Source organism: Nycticebus coucang, chromosome 21 (genome assembly GCF_027406575.1).
Source record: "Nycticebus coucang isolate mNycCou1 chromosome 21, mNycCou1.pri, whole genome shotgun sequence".
NCBI lineage: Eukaryota > Metazoa > Chordata > Mammalia > Primates > Lorisidae > Nycticebus > Nycticebus coucang.
This window is the reverse complement of record NC_069800.1, coordinates 15633140-15655782: the sequence shown is the minus strand read 5'-3', so window position 1 is coordinate 15655782 and position 22643 is coordinate 15633140. Positions and strand designations below refer to the sequence as shown.

The 22643-nt window shown below is 44.1% G+C and overlaps 1 protein-coding gene across 3 annotated transcripts in view; it reads left to right on the top strand.

Moving 5' to 3' along the window:
- Positions 1 to 327: 327 nt before the first annotated feature.
- The window catches only part of SLC24A3 (solute carrier family 24 member 3), a 542017-nt gene continuing 519701 nt past the window's right edge, over positions 328 to 22643 (top strand). The window contains exon 1 of one of the 3 annotated variants that reach the window (XM_053574485.1): positions 328 to 1063. In XM_053574485.1, coding sequence (XP_053430460.1) covers positions 634 to 1063 — 430 coding nt within the window. In that variant the 5' untranslated portion in view covers positions 328 to 633. Of the gene's footprint in view, positions 1064 to 1319; positions 1444 to 5474; positions 5530 to 22643 lie in introns of those variants that run through there. The other 2 variants (XM_053574487.1, XM_053574486.1) reach the window with 2 other exon arrangements.

Genomic DNA, 22643 nt, shown 5'->3' with positions numbered 1-22643 from the left:
GGTGCGCGCAGGCAAACGCGCTCGTGGCGCCCCTACTCTGGGCAGCAGGTTGCGGGGGGCGGGCAGAAGAGACCCTAATTTCTCAGAAACTTTCCCGCGAATCCTTCTTAGTGGAGACCAGCCTCTCGGAGGCCGTGTGAGTGCATCCCGAGAGGGGCCCCCTGCGCCGCCTGCCCTGCCCCAGGCGCAGAAGGGTTGAAGGATTGCATGCGGGGCTCCCTCCCCAGTCCAGTCTCCTCCCCGCTGTGCGGGCTGCGCCGGCTGCGCCCCGACCACCGCTCCGCGCCCGCGCGCTCTCCCGCCGCCAACCCCGCAGGGAGCCGAGCCTCCCCCCTCATCCCCCCGAGTGTCCCGGCTCGCTCGGTGCTCCCGGAGGGCACTGGCCCCGGCCCAGCCCCGGTCCCCGCGCGCAGACCATGGAGTAGGCGGGCAACCCGGAGACGCGCTCCTGCAGCCGGCGAGGCCGAAGTCAGCCTGGGGTGGCCTGGCCAGCCGGCCCAGTTGGCCGGCAGCGGGCCCTCCTCCCGCTGGTCCTGCCCCGCTCCTCCTCCCCAGCCCCCGCCGCCCCCGCCTCCCGGCCGCCCCCGCCGCGCCGCCGCCCCAGGCCCAGCGCGGGCGCGGAGCGTGGGAGCCATGGCGCGCGAGCAGGAGAGGGACCCCGAGCGCCGGGAGGTGGCGGCGCTGGCGAGCGGCGAGGAGGAGGAGGAGGGAGGGGAGGAGGGACTGAGCGATAGCGACGACGAGGGCGACGACGAGGAGACGGGCAGCGGCGAGGAGGAAGAGGAGGCGGCGGCGGCGGCCGGGTGGGAGCGCAGCGAGGACGCGCGGCTGCTGCGCGCAGGGCTGCCTCCCGCCGCCGTTCCCGCCGCGGCCGCTCGCGACAGGAGCGGCCGCCGCCTGCCTGGGCCGCCGCCCGGCCGCCCGAGGATGCCGCCGCCCGGCGACGGGGACCGCGCGCGCCGCCGCCGCCGCCGCCGGAGGGACCTTCTGCTGAGCCAGCTCTGCTTCCTGGCCTCGGTGGCGCTGCTGCTCTGGTCGCTGTCGAGCCTGCGAGAGCAGAAGGGTGAGTGCTCGCCGCCTGCCCCGAGTGGGCGCTGCGGCTCTAGCTCGGGGCTCCCGGGCTGGGCGCGGGGCCGCCGTGGTTGGCCCGGCCGTGCAGCCCGGCTGAAGCCGCGGGCGAGCAGGCTGGGTCGGCGGCCGGGGGCGCTGAGCACGAGGACTCCCTCTGTCCCCGCAGGGGCTCTGGAAGAGGGGACCTTGAGCGCCTGGACGGCGGGGAGGAGCAGCGGCCGGCACGCGTGGGCGCCCAGGTGCCCTGGGAACCTTCACCTGCGCCCGTCGCCTCTGCGCTCCTTACCCGCGGCGCGGTGGGGCATCTTTCCCTTAACAAACCCACCAAGGCCAGCGATAAAGTTGTCCCGGCAGGATTCCGTACCTGTGCAGGTGACCACCTGTGCGCTCCACGGTTTGCTGAGGGACTGAGTGGGGTTGGTGGACTGGTGAACACGGTTCTGCATAGAGACCATATTTTACCCTTCTTTTCAGAGCAGGTGCCGGGAAGTTCGAGTAGGAAAAAGTGTTGGCCATCCAGCTAGGGCTGGAGAATGGACTTGTTCTCTTAAACTGCCCACTTACTGGAAAGACATGGGGTCCTTCGCCTCGGCTCCTTTTGGCAGAATTGCCGTGGGGAAGGAATGGTTTGGAGAGGACCCGTTGGCTCCTTCGAGGAGCCCTGCCCGGGTCCGGCTGACTTTTGTCTTGTCTTTGCCCTTGACCTTTCTTGAGCTGAAAAAGATCTTGTAGAGAAATGTGCTCAGAACAGTTGTCTGCTGAAAACAGTTTGGATCCCCGAGTGCAGCTGTCTAAAAAACTATGGAAGGACTTGGAAGAACAAGTGTTGTAAAATGGTTTTATCTCCCGGCTGTTGAAGCGGTGAGATTCGTGGGAAAACAGCTTTGTAAATGATTGTGAGTAAAAGCAATTAGGAATGTGTGCTGCGGTGTTAGGACAGACATAGCTCTAATTCAAGGTGTTATGAGGTGCAGCTTAAAGACATTTTGATAATGAGAGTAAAATATTTTTAAAGATGCCGTCAATTTAAAAAGGAGTCTCCCTGGAAACGGTTGACCTGTCCCAGGGATGGTGGATCCGTCTTTGTGCAGATCTCAACAGACCTCTTGACAGACTTCATCATATATGGTAATGAGAGAGTCCCTCTCCTATCCAGAGAAGCAGTTAAAGACTGCATGGCTGTCCGAGGCTCCTGAGTCCCACATCCTCTGGCTGTGGGTTTTGATATCAGGAAGAGGGCTGTGCAGGTGGGAGGGAAGCAGGACATCTCTCCAAGGGCACATGGGGACCTGCCAGACATCAGTCTACGGATGGAATCTCACCAAGAGGGCTTTCATTTACCCCCTTTCAATCTGCCCAGGTTTTATGAGGGAAAAGCCAGTTTATAGTTCATGCCACCTTTGGAGAGGGCCATTCCAAGCTGATTACCTGCCAGCCATTTTCCCAGCTTGTTGGGGCTCTGTGAGTCACAGAGTTCCCACCACTTTCCAGGATATAAAAGACATTTTTCTAGATGGAGAATGTGGCCCATACAGTTAAGTCGATCAACAGCAGGGGGCTGCCTGGGCCCTGGAAAGCTGGGAGGTTCCACCCGGAGGAGGGTAAGACTGTCTGCAAACTTGCAACCTGGTGACTGGAATGCATTTTGGAATGGTTTCCCCAGCACGCCATTTCTGTTCAGGTACTGCTGACTCAGATTTAGTTCCATAGCACAGCCCTCTCTCCTATTCCTTTCTTTCTGTCCTTCTTTCAACTCCTATTCCCTTTTTCCTTCTCACTTCCTTTCCATCCCCTGCCATCCTTGTCAAGCTTAGGAAGTCTTCTACCCTCCCAGTGGGAAATCCAGCAGGGAGACCAGCCGCGTGCAGGAGGGTGGAAGTCAGCCCCCCCCTTTACTTTCCCCACACGATGTGTGTGTTGAGATTGTCCCTCATCGCTTTTTCTTCCATTAGATTTTCATAGGTTCAGTGTGTGATGCACAGCAAGGCACAGGTTTTCAAGATAGTTATTAACATTAACTTCTGCATGTAAATCTAAAAATGGTTATTTTGCTGAAAGAACTGTCTTTCGGCATACCTGAGCATGTAAATGGTGACTTTTGCCCTGGAACTAGGAGTCCACTCTACCTGATGGCACTTTCAGTGTGGGTAGTGAAGTTTGGGACTTAGCCATGTTTTGAAGTCCTTATGAGTTAAGAGAGGCTGATTGGCTTAAGGTCACACAACCATTGAATGGGAATAAAAACAACCTGAAGTGGCCTGGCTTTCTGTTCCCACCTCTATTCCTATTATTCAAGCCACCATCTGGGTGCAGCTTTGTAATATTTACATAATCCCATAAGGGGTACCTTCATAATGATCAAAGGTAATGTCATATTTACTCACCTTGAAAGCTATGCCGTGGTTGTTAGATGTAACTTCCCAGATGTAACTTCCCTTCTCTTTGCTTTCTAGCACATATTGGCTCTTCTTTTCCTTCCTCCTTCCTCCTTTCTTCCTGTTCTCTTTCTTTCTCTTTTCTTCTCCTTCTATGTTTCTGTAAAGGATAATCGTTTTATCAAAACAAAATAGAAATTTGTGGCAGTTATGTTATATAATGTTGTATAACATTTCTAATCATGTGGAGTCTGAGATGCCTTTTCTTGACATCCAACCAAACTCAAGATTTATTATACAGTAGAATGCTGTAAGTTGACCACCCAAGGTAGCAAACTGGTCAACCTACGGAGGTGTTCAACATAAGGAACTGGGCCTGCTGTACTGAAACATACCATGTGGAGCATGTCTGTTCTATGAAAATTGGGGCAACTTAAGGTGGTGGTCAGTGTAGGGAGGTAGCCAACTATAGAGGTTCTACTGTGTATTAAATACTAAACTTTGGTTATATACTGAAGAGATAGTATGGGAAATAATCTATACTGATCTTTTTGTCATGAGATAGAATACAAGAGTTGCTTAATTTATGTCGGGAAAGGTTAGTGGTGGTATCTAGAATATTTTAGTTCAAACAACAACAAAAGCAGTAATAATAACTGGAATTTGGGAGGCTATTGAGCACTAGACACCATGCTCGGTACACCTGATGTGCATTCTTTATTTAATCTGCAGACACTAAAATGTACGATCCTTCTTTGGTGGAGAAAGACAAGCCCTGGCTGCCCTACTTAGTTGTTATGAATGAAGGTCTCATTTTTGATCTCTGTTTTCAAAGCCAGTTGATGTAAGGTGCTGGATTTGCTAACAAGGATTTTCTTTTCCTTTTGCAGTGAGAATGGAATACTTTTAGATATTTCAAGTGGTTTAATGGTTTAAAAGTGTTTTCTTTTTCTTTTTTTTTTTTTTAAGTGTTTTATTTTTCTTTGATGTAAACAACCTGGACATCTTTTTCCAGAGTGGTGTGGGTAAAGTTCAGGGGTTCTAACTCAGGAGTAATTATAGACATCCTCTCTGGGAGGTTTTTAGGGAGGTTAACAGTGATTAAGAAAAAGTATGTGCCTATAAATAGAGAGCTAAATAGATAAAACTTTGAGATACTTTCTGTCCTAAGTACTATGGATGTGTAACAAATCACCCTAAAATGTTGTGGTGGAAAATAGCCATCTTATTTTTTTTTTTGCTTATGGATACTTTGGGTCAGGAATTTGGAGAAGGGGTAGCTGAGGTGGCTTGTCTGGGCTTCATTATGTCTGGGCCCTCAGCTGGGAAGACTGCAGGGCTGGCTGACTTGACAGCTGGATCTGGAGGCAGCATGGCTCCTAGGTCTGGGGTTGATGCAGACGGCTAGATGGACCCTTAGCTGAGCTGCCAGCCAGAACACCCACCTGTGGCCTCTCCACGTGGTCCCTCCCTGTGACTTGGCTGGAACTTAGAACATGGCAGCTGGATTCCAATGGGGAAAGTCCCAAGAGAAAAGGTGCCAGTGTATGGCATTTTTATGTCTGCCCTCAGCAGTCACAGAGTGTCATTTCTGCTCTTTGTTTCTGCTGGTGAAGGTGTGACAGAGGTCAGCCCACTTTCAAGGAGGACAGAGATACCACCACTCACTCCGGGGAGGGGTGGAGGGGTCTAAGTGCCTCTGAGGTGGGGAATTGCCACAGCTGCCCTGGAAAGTCCAAGAATTGAAAGGGGTTGGAACTTAGGAGTGAAATATCTTTAACATGTCTTCCACTAATGGAAATGTGCCTGCTCATCTTGACGGGTGTGGGGTCTAGATGTGGTTTTACTCCAGATCTGAGAGCTCATCTTTGTCTTTGTGGCTTCCTGTTCCTGACAGAAACCTTCAGATCCTTCACATGGCTTCATGTGCAAGGCCTGGCTGGACCCTCGGGCTTCACCTCCACGCCTGCCCCCTCTGGCTTTCCCTCTGCTGTTCATGGTGGCGGCACTTCTTGCAGTCTCAGGCTGCGAGGCTCCTGGCACATGCTGGTCCCGCTGTCTGGGCTGCCATGTCCAGCACCCAGTGAGTGAGCCCTGTACTTCCCAGTGCCACAGCCTCCTGTCTGGCCCCTGTGCCTTCATTGTGCTTCCTGAAGGCGCTGTCCTTTCCTTCATGGCCTTTACCCCCGTTGGTACTCATGTGCTACGTCTGTGTTTGGTCTTGATCCGAGTAACCTCTTTTCTTCCACAGACTGTAAGTTCCAGGAGGTCAGGGATCCTGTGAACTTTCCTTCCTTCTGTCACCTGAGTCATCTGGCCTGTAGTAGGAGCTCAGAAGATACTTTAAAAAATTTAGAGGCAAGGATAAAAGATATTTGTTCCAAAAAGAAGCTCTTCAGTTTCTGAACTGCAGTGCTGGTGATAAAAACTAACTGTCATGTGTTAGGAGACCACTAGCTGGCACAGGTTTTATTTTCATGGTTTGCAGTTCTGCCCCCAATCCAGCAAATTCAATGTTGTTACCCATTTTTCACGGGATAGCGCTGAGCTGAAGAGTGGAATGCCGTGCCCGGCGCCCGTGCCTTCCGTGGCAGGATTTGAACCCAAGCCTGCCCACGTCAGAGCTACAGGGGCTGCGTTTTCCAGCCTCAGCTGAGGAGGACGTGAACAGATGAGGAATCACCCTGCCTTTTTCAGTCAACGAGGGAGTAGGGTGTAACAGAAGGTTGGTTTCATAGAAGCAGTATTTTAGAAACACATTGCTTTTCAACCTTTCTATTTTCTGCATAAACATATATAGATGTGTCTCTTTCCTCCTGGCTTTTCTTAGCTTCTCATCAACCCAGATTTTTCTCAAACATTTCCTCCACTCGCAAGCCTTAAATCCTTGTGGGAAGCTTTTTTTTTTTTTTTTTTACCCTAGGAGGTTGGCAAAGCCAAAAGAATTGCAAAACCAACTATTTGCTGAGAATTCCAAGGCCTGGTGGAAGCTGGCTGATAGGATAGGATTTTGGCAACTCTCTTTTTCTGTAAGGAGGTTTCATTTCCTTGAGCTGAAGAATTTTGGGGAGGAATAACAGCACACAGACTTTCATAATGGGTATGGGGAGGGCAGAAAATGTCCCTCAAGTTGCAGAGCAAGTGGGTTGTGCTGCCAGGAAGGTTACTGGAATTTTTCTGGTTTATTCCTGCTTTCTGTTTCTGGAGAGCTTGTTTGATACTTATTTTTATTTATTATTTGCAGTGATACCACACATAGGATTATCCTGTGGGATCTGAGAATCTGAAGTATTCGGGTGGAAGGAGGTTTCCCGTGAGCCACACTGAGATGGGTCCCCAGACCCCTTCCTGCCTGGGGTAGCAGCACTCCTGTCCTTGCTGGTCCGGGGGGCTACATCACCCTTGCTTAGTTTCCCAGCCCTGCCCTCACCCTGTATGGTGGAACCTCTTGAGGGAGGCCCTGCCTGGATCCCTATGATGTAAGACACGGGCACCTCATCCAATTTGTTCATTACACATGGGGCAGGCTTTTTTGCCAGTTGCCAGGGTGACAGTGGTGTCTGTGATGGACACCCTGAGTATCCATCTTCACCCAAGCTCAAGCTCAAGTTTGGGTGGGAAGAGAGGCACCGAACAACTAATTTTCATGTATTATGAGAGATACAAATGAGAAGTACACCGTGGCATGTGGAAGGCCGTGGTGGTCAGGTAAAGCTGGAACCTGAAAAACAAAGGCGATTAGACTGATAGAGAGCGGGGCATAAAAAGGCAGACTCAGAGAGAAATGGGCAGAAGGCAACGGGAAGGCAGTTTACACAAGAGCAATTGCAGATGGCCCGTGGACACAAGTTAGAGCTCCAGTCTCAATCTTAATGGGAAATCAGAACTTCAAAATATGAAATACCATTTTTCAGTAACAGATTGGCCAAAAGTAAAAGGTAGGATCATATCTGGCATTGATAAAAGTGTGAGAGACACAAGTTCTCTCATTGACCTGTGATGAGGATGTCAGTTGGCACCCTGGACACAGTGGGGAGCCTGCCACAGGGCTGCTGGTGTAATTAGGCATAGATACCAAATGAAGACTTGGCCTTTTGAAGAGATGGTGTGTAAAAAGGGGTTGGGGGTGGGATTAAACTGGCAATGTGTTCTAAGAGGAGTCAATTTACCTGCTCCCCTCTGTGGGCCAGGGAGTGTGTTGATTATGACCCTTTCAACTTCAGTTTGGGGCTTAGGTGGGAGACAGAGGGACAGGGAAAGACCTGTGTCTCTTCTGGAGCTGTCCAAACCAGTGAACAGTGACTATTTAAGTCATGAAATGTAGCCATCATTCCTGCTTGTCAATACTCATTTATTTCTAAGAGAGGGCGAATAAAGAAAGTCAGCCCAAATCCCAGCACTCTGGGGGGCTGAGATAGGTGGATTGCCCGACTTCAGGAGTTTGAGACTGAGCAAGAGTGAGAACCCATCTCTAAAAATAGCTGGGCATGGGGCAGTGCCTGTGGCTCAAAGGAGTAGTGCGCTGGCCCCATATGCTGGAGGTGGTGGGTTCAAACACAGCCACGGCCAAAAACTGCAAAAAATAAAAAATAAAAAAATATATATATATATAGCTGGGCGTTGTGGTGGGTGCCTGTAGTCCCAGCTACCCAGGAGGCTGAGTCAAGAGGATCGCTTAAGTGCAAGAGTTTGAGATTGCTGTGAGCTACGATGTTACGGCACTCTTTCCCAGAGTTACTAAGACTCTTTTGAAAGAAAGGAAAGTAAGCAAAGGAAGGAAAGGAAAGGAAGGAAGGAAGGAAAGAAAGAAAGGAAAGGAAGAAAAGGAAGGAAAAGAAGGAAAGGAGGAAAGGAAAGACAGGAAGGAAGGCCCATCTGTGACCTGGTTTGGGGACTTCCACATTTGCAGCATTTGCAACATGTCTCTTCATTTTCCCCATTGTATTTCCGGATTGTTTGATTTCAGCAAAAGTCACTTTCACTTTAGTGAGCCAGTCTGCCTCCCAATTTGAACCTGTGGAGGACAGGGCGTGACAAGTGGGTTTCTTAAGTAAGACTTTGACAGTAGGAGAAAGGGCGTGTCATGATACGCCATTTGGAGGACAGAACTTGAGACATTCATTTGTGGGTATTTAGACTCTGAGAGCATCTAGGTAGAATATGTAGCTGACAGTTGGAAGTTGAGGTCACAGCAGTTGTGCAGCAGTACAGATCAGAAGTGGTATGATGAGGGTGGCTCCTGTGGTTCAAGGAGTAGGGCACTGGCCCCATATACCGGGGTGGCGCTTCAAACCCGGCCCCGGCCAAAACTGCAAAAAAAAAAAAAAAATGTAGTAATATGCTGAGTGTGAACGGGGCGTCTTTGTCTGGCTGCGTGGTTCTCAGTCTGCTCTGCACAAATGATCACCTGGGGAGCATAAAAATTACTCATGCCTGGGTCTCATCACCTAGAAATTCTGATCTCACGCTCCATTCAGGGGTGTGTCTTGGGTGTTGTTTTGTTTGTTTGCATTTTAATAAAGTGATCCAGGTAGTGCTAGTGTGCAGCCAGGGCTGAGCCCTGCTGTGTTAGGGTAAGGGTCAGTGTTAGCCTTATCACAGTCACATAAATCCTCTTGGTAGCTGAGCTCTGAAATATGCTGTACTTAGTTTTTGTATTCTGGACAGATGTGAATTAATACATGTTTATCTGCTTAGTTTTTTATCTGCTCTGTGTCTCTAACTTAACCCCAAACTTTTCCCCAGTAGCTTTAATCTTCTGTAAATATATACAGTGAGTGAAATACTCTATCAAGTTTGCTGTTGGAAGAAATTGTTACCAGATTTTTCCGGCCTGTTCTCGTCTGGACAGGTTCCTTGTAGAGCCTGCTGCCCAGCTGTCATCTTTCAATCTCTCGTCCACGTCATCTTGCATATTTCTTTCAGCTCTCCCTGGTGTTGAAGGTCCTGCCGTTTGGAACCCAGGTAGGGGTCTATCTCAGCATTTGCAGCGTGCATTGCTGCAGGCCACACGCTCCGGGTGCCTCTGGCCACAGCGAGTGTGGAAAGTAAAGCTTTGAGTTTTCGCAGGTTTTTACTTTCACACTTAGAAGATAGTTAGGCTGGGTCAGGAATTAATTTGGAGCACATTGGACTTGAAATTTTGAAGGCATAGCTTAGAGTTCTTCCAGCCTCCAGTGTTGCCTCTGAGAAGTCTGATGTTGTCCCAGTTTTTTAATTTTTTGGGGAACTTGTTTTCTTTGCTTTGCTTTCTTGCCAATAGTCTGTTCCTGATGTTCAGCCATGTCATAATTATATGACTGGTGTGAGTCTGTTTTCCCCCATTTTCCTGGATCGATGGGTTCTTTTAATCTGGAAGCTGGTGTCCTGCACATCTGGGGACTTCCCTTCCGTGGTTTCCTCGGTCCTAAGGACTCACTTCTGTCTTCCTGCATTGCCTGTTACACGTATTGGATGTTTGACTGCCTCGACTGGTCTAACTCTCTTACCTCTTCCCTCCCATCTCTCTCCCCTTTTGGCTCTATTTTCTGTAGATATTTTAAATCCAAATCTTCCAGCTCTTACATTGAACCTTCAATTTCTGTTGTCATGTTTTTAATTTCCAGGAGCTCTTTTTTCTCTCCTGTGAAAGTTCTTTTTAAACAGCGTCCCGTTCTGCTTCACCAGTACAGTGTCACCTCTTCTCTCCTGACATAGACTCGGAGTAGTCTTTGAAGTTTTCTTTTCCCTGCAGGAGCTCTTTTTCTCCAGGTTTCTATTGTCTGTCCTGTTTTGTTTTTTTTTTTAATTAAGTCTTTTGATATGTACTTTCTTCATATGACAGGGAGTCTTTGGCATCTACTCCTAAGTATGTGGGGCCAATGAAAGGATGCTTGGGAACTATGGGAAAGAGGCTCATTTTTTTTTTTTTGCAGTTTTGTTGACTGGGGCCAGGTTTGAACCCACTACCTCTGGTGTCTGGGGCTGGCGCCATGCCGCCCAAGGGAAGGAGGCACTTACTGGTTGTAAATGTCTCTGTAGGGTGGTGACTGGGCCTTTCCTTGGGCAATGCTCTGTGTCTCTAGTTTTAGACCTTTCTTGGGCTGGTCAGACTATTTGGTGCTCTCTGGAGGGAGCAGACCTGCAGACTGAATCCAGTGGGAGCGGATTGATTTAGCAGAAACCCCCTCCTGAATATCCAGGGATATTGGCGGCGCCTGTGGCTCAGTCAGTAAGGCACTGGCCCCATATACCGAGGGTGGCAGGTTCAAACCCAGCCCCGGCTGAACTGCAACCAAAAAACAGCTGTGCGTTGTGGCGGGCGCCTGTAGTCCCAGCTACTCGGGAGGCTGAGGCAAGAGAATCTCTTAAGCCCAGAAGTTGGAGGTTGCTGTGAGCTGTGTGACGCCACGGCACTCTACCGAGGACCACAAAGTGAGACTCTGTCTCTACAAAAAAAAAAAAAAAAAGTATGAATACGAAAGGATTGTATAATTTATTTGTACATACAGCAAGAGCATCTCAAATTGTTGGCTTTGCTTCTTTCCTCTCCTTCTTCCTTCTTCTTTTCTCCTTTTTTATCTTTTTTCTTTTGGCTACTATACACATGAAACTGATAAGAGCCGCCGCCCCCTGGGAGAACTACTTGTTCAGGATGGAGAAAGGCTTAATCTTCCGTCTCACTCTGTGATCTGGGTAGAGTGCCATGTTGTCACAGCTCACAGCAACCTCAAACTCTTGGGCTCCAGCAATCCTCTTGCCTCAGCCTCCCAAGAATCTAGGACTTCAGGTGCCGCCACAACACACAGCTAGTTCTTTTATTTCTTTTTAGTAGAGATGGGGTCTTGTTTTTTGGTCAGGCTGGTCTAGAACTCCTGAGTGCTGGTAATTCACCCACCTAGGCCTCTCAGAGTCCTAGGATGACAGGCGTGAGCCACCGTGCCTAGCCCATATTCTTTTATTTTAGATTGAAATTTCTATTGATAGAATTGCAGATTCCCATGCAGTTGTAAGAAATAATACAGAAACATCCCTTGTACATTTTCTCCAGTACCCTCCCAAGGTAACATTCTTATTCTGCAGGACTGTAGCATAATCTACCAGACTTATTCACATTTATCCAGTTTTATTTGTACAGTAGTTTCCTGCATCTGTGGGGGATACATTTCAAGACCCCAGTGGATTCCTGAAACCATGGGTGGTGCTGAACCCTGTGTGCATTACTTTTTCCCCTATACTTAATTACTATAATGTAGACACAGTAAGAGATTAACAATGACTAATGATAAAATAGAACAATTGTAACAATATATTGTAAGAGAAGTTATGTGATGTGTTCTCTCTGTTTCTCTTAAAATACCTTATTGTACCATGCTCAGCTTCCTGTCTTCCTGTGATGACGGGAAATGATGGAGGGCGTAGTGGACGAGATGAAGTGCCGTAGTGTCAGGCTGCTGCTATTCACCTGGAACAGGTAGGCGCAGGGCAATACGGTGACAGTTGATCTGAAAATGAACTCTCTATAAAGTGACAGGGATAGTGCGGACAGTGTGAAGACACGGGACACAGGGATGATTTATGCACAGGGTGGGATGGAACAGGACAATGTGAGATTTTTATCATGCTAGTCAGAATGGCATGTGACTTAAAATTTAAGAATTCTTTATTTTTATAATTTTCCATTTAATATTTTTGAACCACAGTTGACCTCTGGTAACAGAAGGTGCAGAAAGTGAAACCACAGATTAAGGGTGGGCTACTTTAGCATTTGTGCGTGTGTGCACGTGTGTGTACTGGGTTATATACAATTTTATCACCTGTGTGGGGTTGAATGTTCACATCCCAGTCATGATACTGAACAGACCCAACATCCCAGGGATCCCTCTTGTTGATCCTTTGTACCACACCCCATGTGCCTTTAGTGCAAAAGAAGCGGTCAAATTAAGTAACTCATCACCTATTCCAAAAGTAAAGTGAATTAAAACATTATAACTTTAAGAATTAACAGAATTCTGTCCCCAGTGATATTGGACATTATACAAAGAGTTGCTTGTAAGTTTGTGAGGGGAATGAGTGCCAGGTCAGTCTACACTAGTAAAGTTAGGACGTGGTGGCTGTTCTTAATTGCTCTCTATTATGGCAGCCTGAACGGAGTGCCAGATTAAGGCCATGCATGACTTGTTAATAGTTTCTTTGACGAAGAATTTTTTCTGTCATTTACACAATATTTCTGAATGAATGCTCCATGAAAATAGTTTATTCAAGTCGTTTGTTCATTCAGGCAGTGTAGCTGTGACTCTCACGGTGCTATATTCACCAGTGCTGGTTTCCTAGAGTATCAGCCATGGAGAGTCTCTTGGAGACCTAAGATTTTACCTTTGAGGAAAACGATGTAAAAGAAAATTTTAATTAGGGCCAGAACCCAGTCTTTCTGACTCCTTTCTTTGAAAATACTTAAGAAAAAAACAGCAGAAGGTTAAGGTTAAAAAATACATTTGGCCAGGCACTGTGGCTCACACCTACAATCCTAGTGCTCTGGGAGGCCATGGCCAGTGGATCACCTGAACTCGGGAGTTGGAGACCAACCTGAGTAAGAGAGAGACCCCCATCTCTACTAAAAACTAGCAGAGTGTTGTGGCGGGCACCTGTAGTCCCAGCTACTTGGGAAGTGGAAACAAGAGGATGGCTTGAGCTCAAGAGTTTGAGGTTGCGGTGAGCTATGATGGCACAGCACTCTACCTTGGAGCAACAAGAGTGACTCAAAAAAAGAAAGAAAGAAAGGAAAGGAAGAAAGTAAAGAAAGAAATACATTTAAGGTAAATACATTCTTGGTAAAATTATTTCAGATTCTGAAATGTTTCTGAAATTCTGGAATCCCTGAGAATTTTTTGACATTCAGTATAATTAGTACCCAGGAAAAATTAGGGATTTTCAGGGTAAGCTACTTTTTGTAGCAAGCAAAAGATTTGTTTAATCAGAAACATTGGCTGTTAGAATACTCCTAGCTTGCTTTAGAACAGAGTTTGCCTCTATACCTTCTTCTACCTGGGTAGTTGCCTTTTGTGACCATTAGAAGAACTGGCCATTTTGAAAATGAAAGGTCCTGGGGCAGTGCCTGTGGCTCAAGGAGTAGGGCGCTGGCCTCATATACCAGAGGTGGTGGGTTCAAACCCAGCCTTGGACAAAAACTGCAAAAAATAAATAAAATAAAATGAGAGGTCCTTCCTTCTTCAGGTTAGAAGTCTCTGAACTTACAAGTTTTCAAGTGCTTTTTATCCCTATTGTTCCAGTTCTGGGCTGTGATTTGAACATCATTTCCATAGAAAGAAAAGTTTCCTAGGACCTTAGGAAACCAGGCTCTGCAAGCTTGATGTTAAGGCCACCTGTGAGTGGGAGGTGGGGCTCCAGTTGTTTCTAGTCGCAGGTGTTTGTCAGGCTGTGTAGGAGGAAAATTCATTGCACCTGCTTTTAGTAAAGCTGGACATGAAGACCGTCAATTCTAGTATTTTCCAACATGGTGGTGTATTTCCTCCGTTACACATGTGAAGACTGATATCACACTGTGTGTAATGTCCTGGATTCTGCTTTTAAAATTAAACAAAAATACAGTCACATTGTTTGGCAATCTGGATGCAGAGCAATATGTCACTCCCCAAACCTCCCTTGAGGGACCCCTTACGGTCACACTCTGCTCTGTCCCTGACACCTGCTCCATTCTCTGTCACTGTGGAGATACTTTCTTTTGGATGGTGTCATACAGTTGCAGTCCTGGAGTCTGCAGTCTGGTGAGGCTGGCTCTTTTCAGTCAGTGAGTCAGTAGTGCGTCCCTTTTTAGGGCTGAGTAGAATTCCATTATACAGATTTACAACACTTTGTTCATCCTTTTACCTACTGAAGAACATGTGGGTTGTTTTTAGTTGGGGCAATTATGAATACAGTTGCTATAAACATTCATATTCTGGGTTTGTGATTTCTTTTTCTTGCTTTATTGAAATGGTTACGACGTTCAGCACAAAACTGAGTTTTAATGAGCGTCCTTGCCTTGTCCCTGATCTGAGTGGGGAAGCATTTGGTCCTTCACTCGTAAGTAAGAGGTTTGCTGAAGATTTTTCATGGATGTCCTTGTTCAAGCTGAGCAAGTTCCTTTTAGGCCCTGAAATGCTTTTCCTATATCAACTGCAATGCTTATGTGGTTTTTCTTCTTTAGACAGTTAATATGGTGGATTGCATGGATCGATTTTTGAATACAGAATAAGGCCCTTTGATCATGGTGTGTTTTTCATTTTATATTTTCTGGGTTTGATTTGATCATGTTTTGTTGAAGACTTTTGCATCTATAATCACATGAGTATGTAATTTTCTTAGTTTGAACTGTCTTGGTCTGGTTTTGCTATCAGAAAGTGTTAGGAAGTGCTTTTCCTTCTTTTATGTTCTGTAAGACATTGTGTAGAATTGGTGGGTCCTGCTTTTTAACTTACTGTAGACATTTATACATGGCATTAAACTTAAACACTAATTTTTAATGTCTTCATGGTCGTAATAATCACAGTATTTTTCTTAGTATCACAGCAAGTGATGTTTATTGAGCATTTAGCTACTCGAGACACTGTTCTAAGTGTTTTACCTCTGTGACTGCTTTAATCTCTACTAAAACTCCATTGTTATCGCCACTTTATATGCAAAGGAAAATAAGACACGAAGAGTTTAAGTAACTTGTTCAAGGTACTTAACGGCCAAGTAGAACTTGAATCCAGGCTGGCTGATTACACATTCCCTGATCTTAACTGCCTTTGATTATTTCTATAACTTATGTATTCAGGCCTCCATTTGAGTTATTTTGTCATTTTCCATGTCTTCACTGTGATGAGTGTTCTTGGAAAGAACTCTTTGACAATTTCTGCAGGTTGGTTCAATGTCAAAGGGCATAGCACTGACGGCAGAGGTTAACACATATTAGAACAAATGTGAAATCCCAAAAGCGGTGTTGGAGAGTGCGCAATTCAGTGTTCTCCCGCCAGAATTATTCTTACGTATTTGAAATACAGTTTGTGGAAAGATGGTATCTCACTACTTTAGTTTACCTTCTTTTCCAGTGAAGTTGAACATTTTACAAATATTTATTGCACATTTATATTGCCTTCCTTTTCTTCCATGTCCAGTCTCTATTTTTTAAATAATGGGATAATATTGTTTTTCTTAATGATTTAGAAGAGCTTTTTATATATTTTATTTTATTTCACTCTATTTCAAAAGTTTTACTTTTTGTTTTGCTGTAAAGATTTTCACTGTTACCTATTGAAAACTACATCTCTTTTCCTTGCATTGTTTCATTGTTTTATATCCATAATCAGTCATATATTTATTTCACAATTTAGAATGTCTCCCCTGCTTTTCTTGTGGTTTTTTAAAAAACATGGACTCTTTACTTCATTTGGCCTTTATTTTAGCATGAGATGAAGATTTCATTTAAATAGATGAACAGATTTAATAGTCAATTCCAGCACTGTTTATCGAATAATCTTTCCTTTACACGACTGTAGTATCACCTTTATTCCATGCTTATTCTTTTATATACTGCAGGCAGTTTTTGTGATATCTATTTCATTCTATTTACTCATTAATTAATTGATGAAGCTAATTAGCATGTTAATTATCTGGTAGGGCAAGATTTGCTTCCCTCTTGTTTTGGAAAAAAAATCATTTGCTATTACCACTCATTTATCTTTCCAGGTAAACTTTAGAATCTTTGTTAAATTTTCCCCAAATCCCTCTAAGTTTTGACTCATCTATAAATAATTTGTGGGAAAATGACATTTTATAGTGTTTACTCTTCTCATTCATATAGGGCTTCTTCATTTGACTAAGGTTTAAAAAAAAAACTGTCATGATTCATGATTATTTCTGCATTTTTAAAATATTTATTTGTGAATGCAGTTCACTTACTTAATTGTTGCTATTGTTTTATTAAAATAAAACATTATATTAAATATTAATTATTTAATAATAATCATTAAATTATATTAATATTATTAAAATTATTATTTTATTATAATTTATAATTATTATAATTATTGTTTTTATAATTTAATGATTATTAAAATAATTATTAATAGTAATATATAATATTAACATAATATTAATGTACAATTAAATAATTATAAAATATTTAAACATTTTTTATGCTTTAATCTTAAAACTTTTCAGTTATACAAATGATAATAAAAATTTATTGTACACACCACCACCATTAAATTTTCCAATAATTTGCTATTAGATAGAGATGTTTTAGATTCATGCGGTAGTTTTTACCATTAGCAGTCCATGTGTTTATCCACTGGGCCTCGGAGCCTATTGGCTGTTGTTAGTTCCCTTTGGCTGTGCTGTGGAAGTTACCTTTAATTTCTAGTTTTCTATGTTTTTTAAAAAAATCTGCTTGGATGTCCAATGTGATTAAATGCCTTATTAACACTTATTAAAATGTTTGATAGAAATATATATTTACAGGTATACATATGAATGTATCACACACATAGATAGAAGGAGAGAGAAAGGGAGGGAAGGGAACTATTTGAAGCCATGTCTGTAGGAAATTCTAGATAGCCATGTCATATTTTTTCTTTTAATATGACATTGGGTTTTTATTTGTTGATACTTTCTGTGAAATTTTTGCTTTTATGGTCATGAGAGAAATTGACATATAAGTTTTCCAGCTGTTGGTATTAGGATTACACCAACCAATAAAATGAATTGATGATTTCCACGTTACTCTATGTTAAATAATATTTCATGAATTATTAGAATTATCTGTAACTTGAAAATTTGAAAAAATACTTAGAATGCTGCTTTTCCAGCTGTTGGTATTAGGATAACACCAACTAATAAAATGAATCGATGATTTCCATGTTACTCTATGTTAAATTATATTTCATGAATCATTAGAATTATCTGTAACTTGAAGATTTGAAAAAATACTTCGAATGCTGCCTGGTCTGTACTCTTCTCTGAGGATAATTTTATATCAGTTTCTTCCCATTGATACCTTTGTGTTAGTAATTTGTATTTTCTTACAGAAGTGTCCATTTCATAAATATTTTAGAAATGGATAAAAGTATGCATTACTTTTATTTTTGTTCTGTAATTGTGATTATGCAACCTTTATTAATAGTAATTTATATGCTTCTTTCCCTTTTATTCCTTGATCAAACCTGACTATCTGGTTTATTTTATCAATTTCTGAAGATCTATCTCTTGTATTCCTTATCAGTTTTGCTTCCCTCCTTTTTTTGGAGTCATTGATTACAACTTAAATATTTCTTTAAAACCTTCTCTTGATTCCTTTATTTTCTAATATCTTTATATCTTTTTTCTTTTTTTTTTTGAGAAAGTGTCTCACTGTTACCTTACATAGAATGCTGTGGCATCATAGCTCACAGCAACCTCCAACACTTAGGCTCAAATGATCCTCTTGCCTCAGCCTCCTGAGTAGCTGGGACTACAGGTGCCCACCACAACACCTGGCTAGTTGTTCTATCTTTAGTAGAGGTGTGGGCTCACTCTTACTCAGGCTGGTCTTGAACTCCTGAGCTCAAGCAATCCACCTGCCTCGGCCTCCCAGAGTGCTGGGATTACAGGCATGAGCTGCCATGCCCGGCTATTTTCTAGTACCTTGAATTAAGTGCTTTAATTTATTTTTATTCTTTCTTAATAATGTATTTGACTTTAAGGGTAGCTTTAGAGTCAGCATACAAGTTTTAAAATGTCATGCAGTGTTAGTAGTTTTCAAATAGTCTTGTAATTGTATTAGTAGTTTTTTTGAATGATTCAAATAGTTGTTTGAGTCATTTCTCATGGAACACAAAAAACGTTTATAATTTAGGTAGCTATTTGTTCATCTTCCATGTCTATCATCCTCTCCACCATAATTTTCATCTTTTTGTTTTTTCTTCTTTATTCTAGACAAGCCTCTACATTTTTTTCCTCCTTAATTATTTGCTTTTCAGCACTGTGAGGACTGTTTATGCCCAGTTGTGTTTTGTGCTTGCATTTTTTTTAACCATTTCTTATTTTGTCCACTTCTGTAGTAGCTAATTCCCATGGAAATCTTAGCTTTTCTCTTCAGTTATTGGTTTTTCTTTCATATATCCCACGATTGTTCACATATTGAGATTATAGAAGAAATTCTTTCTAAAATTTAATCCTTCCTAATATAGATTCTCTGTAAAAGAATAGTATTCTTTTTTATGTTACACAGAATTTTCAAAGTTTTTTTGATTTGTCCACTTTTGAAATAAAAGCTCTGGCCAGGTGCATGCCTGTGAGCAAACCCTCGTGTCCCTCCAGCACCCTTCCCCATCTCACCTGGCCGAGAGTGAGTCCACTTACTATCAGCTTCACTGAAGCTGAAAGGCTGGTTGATGTGCATTGTCCCGGGCCAACTTTCCTTAGCTTGCTTAAGAGGGGATCTCCTGCTCCTGCTTCTGGTAGTTTAAATATTTAAAGAGAGCTTTGTTAATTATAATTTTAATCAGTGGATTGTTCTTCCTAGTTCTTATATCTGGAGATAGTACAAGAAAATACCACCCTGGCCAGGAGCAGTGGCTTACACCTGTAATCCCAGCACTCTGGGAGGCCCAGGCAGGTGGATTGCCTGAGTGTACAGGTTCGAGACCTACCTGAGCCAGAGGGAGACCTTGTCTCTAAAAATAGCTGGGTATTGTGGTGGGCGCCTATGGCCCAGCTACTTGGGAGGCTGAGAGAAGAAAATTGCTAGAGCCCAAGAGTTTGAGATTTTTGTGAGTTAGGATACTACAGCACTCTACTAAGGGTGACAAAGTGAGACTCTGTCTCAAAAACAAAACAAAACAAAAATAACTACCACCCTAGTTTATCTCCTTCTCATGATTCTTTCCATCTCTCTTCTTTTCTGTTCATCTCCATCATCCTTCTACCTTTTTGCCTGGGTAAGTTGCATTTCCAGGAATTGAGTTGTCTGAATGGTGAGCATAGAAAGACATACGGATGGGGAGACATGCCTTTGATAGCAATTCCTTTCAGCAGCTAAAACTTCATGCTTCTGAGGTAGGGGTCCCACCCCGAGACCGGCGTGCCCTCCCAGCATCCACCTGTCACGTCCCACTCTGTGCACTAGACGCTCCTCCACACTCACCTTCTTTTTATGCATGTCTGCATTTCCTTCAGTGGGAATGGGGGAAGGGTGAACCACATGCCATTGGCTAATCACCATCGTATCCCAGGATGCCTGCTCCACATTTAGCTTGAAATTTTCAGTTTGTTACAAAGAAAAAGAAATTCTGTTTATCAATAGAAGGATTCAGGAACAACTAAATGTATCTAATATTAATTAACTTGTCTTTGCATTTTGGGGGTTCACACATCTTTACATAATTAATGTTACATAGTTATTCTACAGAACCATGCGTTAGGTATTATTAACCCCATTTGAGTTAAAGTGACTTGCCCAAAGTCTCCTAGGTGGACAAGGTTAGTTTTGTATTTATACTTTCCCAGAAAAAAATCTCTGATGCTGGTTACCCTGTGCTAAACCTCTCTGAGGACAGAAGTGTTACCGAGCATTTCAGCCAGGGAGCAAGACGTGTACCCCAGTGTGGTAGGCAGACTCATGTTCCCGTTAAAGAGATCCGTGTTCTCACTCCTGGAATGTGTGAATTTGCTGTTACCTGGCAGGGGAAATTAAAGTTGATGATGGAGTTAAGGTTGCCAGTCAGGTGATCTTGAGATGGGGACTGCACCTTGGATTACTCGGGCGAGTCCTCGAAGGGAAAGAGGGTGACAATGAAATCAGAGCCAGAGAGAGGATGTGATGACAGAAGGGGAGGTCACTGTGCTGTGGTCACTGGCTTGAGGATGGAAGGGGCCATGAGCCAAGAAACAGGGGCAGCCTCTGGCAGCTGGACAAGGAAACAGGTTATTCCCAAGAGCATCTGGAGGGAACCAGCCCTGCTGACATGCTGAATGTAGCCCAGTGAGATCCCTTTTGGATTCTGACTTCCAGAACTCTGAGGCTGGGGTTAGTGTATGGTGATTTGTTACTCCGGCAGTAGGGAACTCAGGCACCCAGGGAGTGCCTCAAATACTGGCTCTGTCTGACCCTCTGAGAAGCATGAGCAGATGTCTGGGGCTGACCATGTGTCCATGTCACGTGGGTGTTCGTATCATCATTTGATGGCTATGCTTTTACCTGCTCGTTTTGTTGCTGTTTCCCTCATCTGACTATAATGTCAGCTTCCTGAGAGCAGGAACTTGGTCTGTTGCATTCACGGGTATATACCGAGTGCCTGGCGTGGAGGAGAAGCTCAACAGATATTTTTTTGATTATTACTTTCTGCCCAGTTGACTTAACTGAATGGAATCTAATGTACGTCTTTGGTTTAATACTGCACACTCTGTAAGCAATAACAGAAAGAGAGAAGAAATTGAGTTAAAATTAGGCTGACCTTCACAATCAAAATATTACTTTTTCATGTTCCTTTCTAACATTCGGTCACATCATACATTTTATGTGTGGTGTGTGTGTGTGAAGGTAGGTAGTAAATTTTCCTCACATACAGAATTACCTTTTCATAAGAGAGGTGGTCATTATATAAAAAACAATGTTTTATGCCGCAGTTTTGACTTTTAAAAAGGATGGCCTGTGTTGCATTTTTATGACTTAAAATATTTTTAATAATTTTTTTTTTAAATACTGTTACTTTATCAGTCTGGTTGGCATTCTGTTGAATATACAGGGTGTCCATAAAGTGTGTGATTATCATTATGGACATCCTCTGTAGCTCATAATTATTTATTGTTGGTTCTTTAAAATAGTAAAGGTTATTTGAGATCTTTTAATGCCATTAATTAGACATCCTTGTACCTGAGGCTGCTGTAAATCACATTAACTCGTAGTTAACGCTGTTCGTGGTCATTCTCCAGGCAGCACTAACTGGGGAGGCTGCTGATGAGGCTTGTGGCTTTCACGTTTGCCTAGAGCCCCGTGTACTGGGCCGCCCAGCTTCTGCATTTCTGTTTGAACTTACCAAGAGGCCCTATCTCTTCAACCTCAGCTTGTGCTTCTACCCTAAAATTGCCCTTCATCTGAAATCCCCAAAACCTCTACCACAAGTGGAAGCAGAAGCGGAGTATGGATGGAACAGTGAAGGCCAGGAGGAACCACCAACTTGGAACACGAAGTGGGAGGATTAATAGTATCAGACCAAGCATCTCCTTTAAATGCGTCACATTGTGACCTTGACTTTTTCAACAGACGTTTTGTTTTTCTTATCTTCTCTTCTTGACAGTTACTTTGGTTTTCCTACACACTCACTGTTCCTCCGATAACAAAATGAGAAGGAAAAACAAAATTTTAACCGTTGACTCAATTTCGCAAGAGCAAATGACCTGTCCGGAGGTGGGGGAGGGGATCTCCCCAGCGCCCCGTGGCTGTTCCGTCCAGCTGCATGAACTGAATTGCACACAGCGGCTGCAAGGCTGGGAGAAGGATGTCTGCTCCCAGATCTGGACAGTTGTTTTGCCTAAGATGGCAAGAACATCATCTTTCAATCTCGAGCCAAGAAAACCATAAATGGACAGATCTTGTCCTACAGGGGAAGGGATGCTGCTAGAGGCTTCTGAGGTTCCATGAGTGGCCCTTGATGGCTCCTTCACCTTGGGGTTTGCTTTCCAAAGTTTTCTGAGTTCATTGGGTAGTAGGTCAGGAAGGCGAGAAGGAGGGAGGAGAGATGAGAAGAATGCTCGCCTGGGTGTGCTCTTTTCTGATGGGTGTTCTGAGTGTCAGCACGGAATGAAGGTTTATTTAAGAGACACCAGGAATGAATTTTTCTGTGCTGATATTGTGCAGGGCTTATCTGCATTGTTCCCCTACAGGGGATGCTGAAACTGCACGAGGCTCCTGCGTCTTTACAGCTTTCGCCATGAAAACATTCAAGGTTGGGAAACCTGCCTTGCAGGTGTGAGGAGCATTGTCCAGAACAGAAGGATCTCTGGGCAGGGAATCCAGAGACAGGGCTCTGCTCTCACCTCTGCTGCTCACTTTCTGCGAGTTCTCTTTTGTTCTCAGTTTTCTCACCTGTAAAATGTGAGCATTTAGGCTAAATTGTCTTTGTATTGGTGACACTAAATCTCTCTAATTTGACCATTAATTTTCATCTGCTATCTTCCCGAAAGATGTTGGAAATATGC